Below are 3,367 nucleotides of genomic sequence, written 5' to 3' on the forward strand. Positions count from 1 at the left end.
CTCCCCTGTCAGCACATAGGGGATATACACCGGGATGCAGAACCCACCTACAGGTACAAGGGGGGCACAAACATAGTCATCGTTCTGGAAACTGAATAATATACAGTCGATTACTCTAGATGTAAAACGGTTGTTCAGCGACAGCTAGGTTCTACTCAAAACGCTCTAGACAGAGATTTTAAGGGTTCTCCAACCATAGAACCATTAATAAACTGTTTATTCTTACAATCTTTTCTGTATTCTGTTAGAATCTACACTAAATCCAAACAGATTTACGGTGCTAGATTTAAACATAGGTTCTACTCGGAACCCTCTACACAGAGCTTTTAAGGGTTCTCCAAGTGGTGCATCATAGAACCGTTAATAACCCGTTTATTCTTAGAACCTTTTTCTGTTGGAATCTACACAAAACTTTCACATGATTCCCTCCAAAATTTAAAAAAAACAATACAGATTTACGGTGCTAGATTCAAACATGTTCAAGTCATTTATTAGATAAAAAGGATTTCTCAAAGGTTCTTTGCATGCACAGAGGTTCTAGTTTCCCAGATTGGTTCTACTCGGAGCCACAAACCCAATAAAGGCTTTAGGATGTGGAACGACTCCAGAAATAGAGAATACTTGTCCTCATCAGTGCTGCGGTATCACTACAGGAAGTTGTGTGTGTGTGTGTGTGTGTGTGTGTGTGTGTGTGGTGTTCTCTGGGTGAGTACAACTCTGAAGGTGCAAATGAAAATGATTTTAAAGGTAAACGATCCAGAAACGAAGGATCCCGAAGGTCATGATACGGTTCCACTGCAGTGACCAGGAACAGTAGCCTTTATTTCTGGATGAGTTTAAAGTATAATATCAACAATACTGTCATTTATTATCCATCATTAATATCATTCATTCTGTATTTTTCAAACCCTGAAAACAATCTGTTTTGTTAATTATTTTGTTCTAAAGATTAGATACACATTCAGAGAAGAAAGAAGAAAGATCATTCTTTTATACGTGTTAAATGTTTCTATCTTAATTTTGGAAATAATTTTGCTGGCAAGTCTAAATGTCAAGATGCGCAGCGCATAAAATATACATCTATACTGTATATATGGCTTATTTTTTAATACAGTATTAAATATTTTCTTCTAGATATTCTACATGTACAGAATTAACACATTTTACTAGACTGTAGATGGTCAGTAGTTTAATAGGTTCATTTTCACGCTTATAGAGTTCACGTGCTCTACAGTTTTTGCATTTTTATATTATTCTGCAAGTTTTGTTATTTTTTATGTGCTGTTTTTATTTTTCTTAAAAATGTCTCTCAAAAAATTCCGTTCACATCCGTAACCATACACCTGAATGCTACACGCACGTGAGTATTATCTGCGCGCGTCTTTTTTTTTTGCATGGATTTCTCCCATGTGTGTGAGATTTCCGGTCACTCACCGACCAGAAAGTCCGCTATGGCCAGATTAAGGAAGAAAAAGTTGCCCTGGGTGCGCAAACTTTTCTCCACCACGAACGCCAGGATGACGAGCGCGTTCCCGAGCACGGTGGCGAACACCAGGAGGGTCATGAGCGCGGTCACGAGCACCGCGGCGCTTTGCGAGAACTGGCCGTAGGAGAGCGCGCGCCGCCGGTGCTCCAGCGCGTCCGCGGTGCCGTTGGCTCTGTCGGGCGCGGACCAGTTGGAGAGCAGTAGCGCGAGCGGCGCGTCCGCGGACGGCTTCCACACGGAGGAGACGGGCGTCGGGAGCCCGAAACTGTGACCCACGGCGAACAGCGACGACTGCATGCTGCTGAGGCGGAGACAGAGGTAGAAGCAGAGGTAGAGGTAGATGTAGAGGCAGAGGCATGGGCAATGCACCGGCAGCCTTGCGCGCGCGCGTGTGTGTGTTTAGGTGCAAGAGAGAGAGACGCGCGCCAGAGTTCAGGGTGAAATTGAAGTGGAGGCGCAGCGACCGGTGCTTTATACCGGGGACGCAGAGCGCCGCTCATTGGCTGCATCTCACTCAGCTCTGGGATGGGCTCCGTGACATTAACCCTCACTGTGTGCAGGACACAATAAACCACAATACACCAATCACATCCTTACACACACACACACACACACACACACAACAGCGCTTCAGCTTTCTCTCTGTTTTCTGTTTGCTTCATTAAACCAAATAAAATATTCACAGAATGAAATCTTCTTTTGAATCCTTTTCAGTGTGAACAGATAGACCTGATCTGGTGTGTGTATATGTGTGTGTGGGAGTATATGTGTGTGTGGGTGTATATGTGTGTGCATGTGTGTAGGTGGTGTGGTGTGGGTGTGCATGAGTGTGGTATGTGGGTTTGTGTGCATCTGTGTGTGTGTGTCGGTGGGTGCGTGTGTCGGTGGGTATGTGCGTATGTGTGCTTTTGTGTGTGTGTGTGTGTGTGGCTTTCTGCAATGAATTAGTGTCCCATCTGGTGTAAGTTCTCCTTCCTTGCATCCAGCATTCCCGAAATAAACTTGGGCTCCACCACTGACCTGACCTGAATGCTGAAGCACTGGAAGAAAGAATGACCTGAAAGCTCTTACTGAAAATGAATAAATGAGCGATAGGTATTTAAATATCAACATATGGAATATTTCCCTTCCTCCTGCATCATCTTCACCATTATATTTCTAGCATGTTTATTATACACTGATCAGCCATAACATTATGACCACCTGCCTAATATAGTGTTGGTTCCTCTTTTGCTGCCAAAACAGCTCTGACCCATCGAGGCATGGACTCCACCTGAAGTTGTGCTGTGGTATCTGGTACCAAGATGTTAGCAGCAGATCCTTTAAGTCCTGTAAGTGACCTCCACCTCACAACTTACAGGATACTTTTGATAGATACTGACCACTGCAGACCGGGAACACCCCACAAGAGCTGCAGTTTTGGAGATGCTCTGATCCAGTGGTCTAGCCATCACAATTTGGCCCTTCGTCAAACTCGCTCAAATCCTTACGCTTGTCCATTTTTCCTGCTTCTAACATCAACTTTGAGGACAAAATGTTGACTTGCTGCCTAATATATCCCACCCACTAACAGGTGCCATGATGAGGGGATACTCAGTCTTATTCACTTCACCTGGAACTGCTCACAATGTTATACCTGATCGGTGTACACAAACTGACCAGCCGTGAAGTGAATAATGTGACAGAGGCACCTGACCAGAGCTGGATTATTAAACAGCAAAGTTGATGTTAGAAGCAGGAAAAATGAACAAGTGTAAGGATTTGAGCGAGTTTGACGAAGGGTCAAATTGTGATGGCTAGACCACTGGATCAGAGCATCTCCAAAACTGCAGCTCTTGTGGGGTGTTCCCGGTCTGCAGTGGTCAGTATCTATCAAAGTAT

At 44.2% G+C, this 3,367-nt stretch overlaps 1 protein-coding gene across 1 annotated transcript in view; it reads right to left on the reverse strand.

Annotated features, from left to right (window-relative positions):
* Window positions 1–1,942, reverse strand: part of hrh3 (histamine receptor H3) — a 4,158-nt gene extending 2,216 nt beyond the window's left edge. The window contains exons 1-2 of the mRNA XM_058381751.1: window positions 1,435–1,942; window positions 1–47 (exon numbers count right to left, since the gene is read on the reverse strand). The exon at window positions 1–47 is cut by the window's left edge and continues 120 nt beyond it. Coding sequence (XP_058237734.1) covers window positions 1–47; window positions 1,435–1,783 — 396 coding nt within the window. The 5' untranslated portion in view covers window positions 1,784–1,942. The remainder of the gene's footprint in view (window positions 48–1,434) is intronic.
* Between the last annotated feature and the right edge of the window lie 1,425 nt (window positions 1,943–3,367).

The sequence above is a fragment of the Hemibagrus wyckioides genome, linkage group LG27, assembly GCF_019097595.1.
Source record: "Hemibagrus wyckioides isolate EC202008001 linkage group LG27, SWU_Hwy_1.0, whole genome shotgun sequence".
NCBI lineage: Eukaryota > Metazoa > Chordata > Actinopteri > Siluriformes > Bagridae > Hemibagrus > Hemibagrus wyckioides.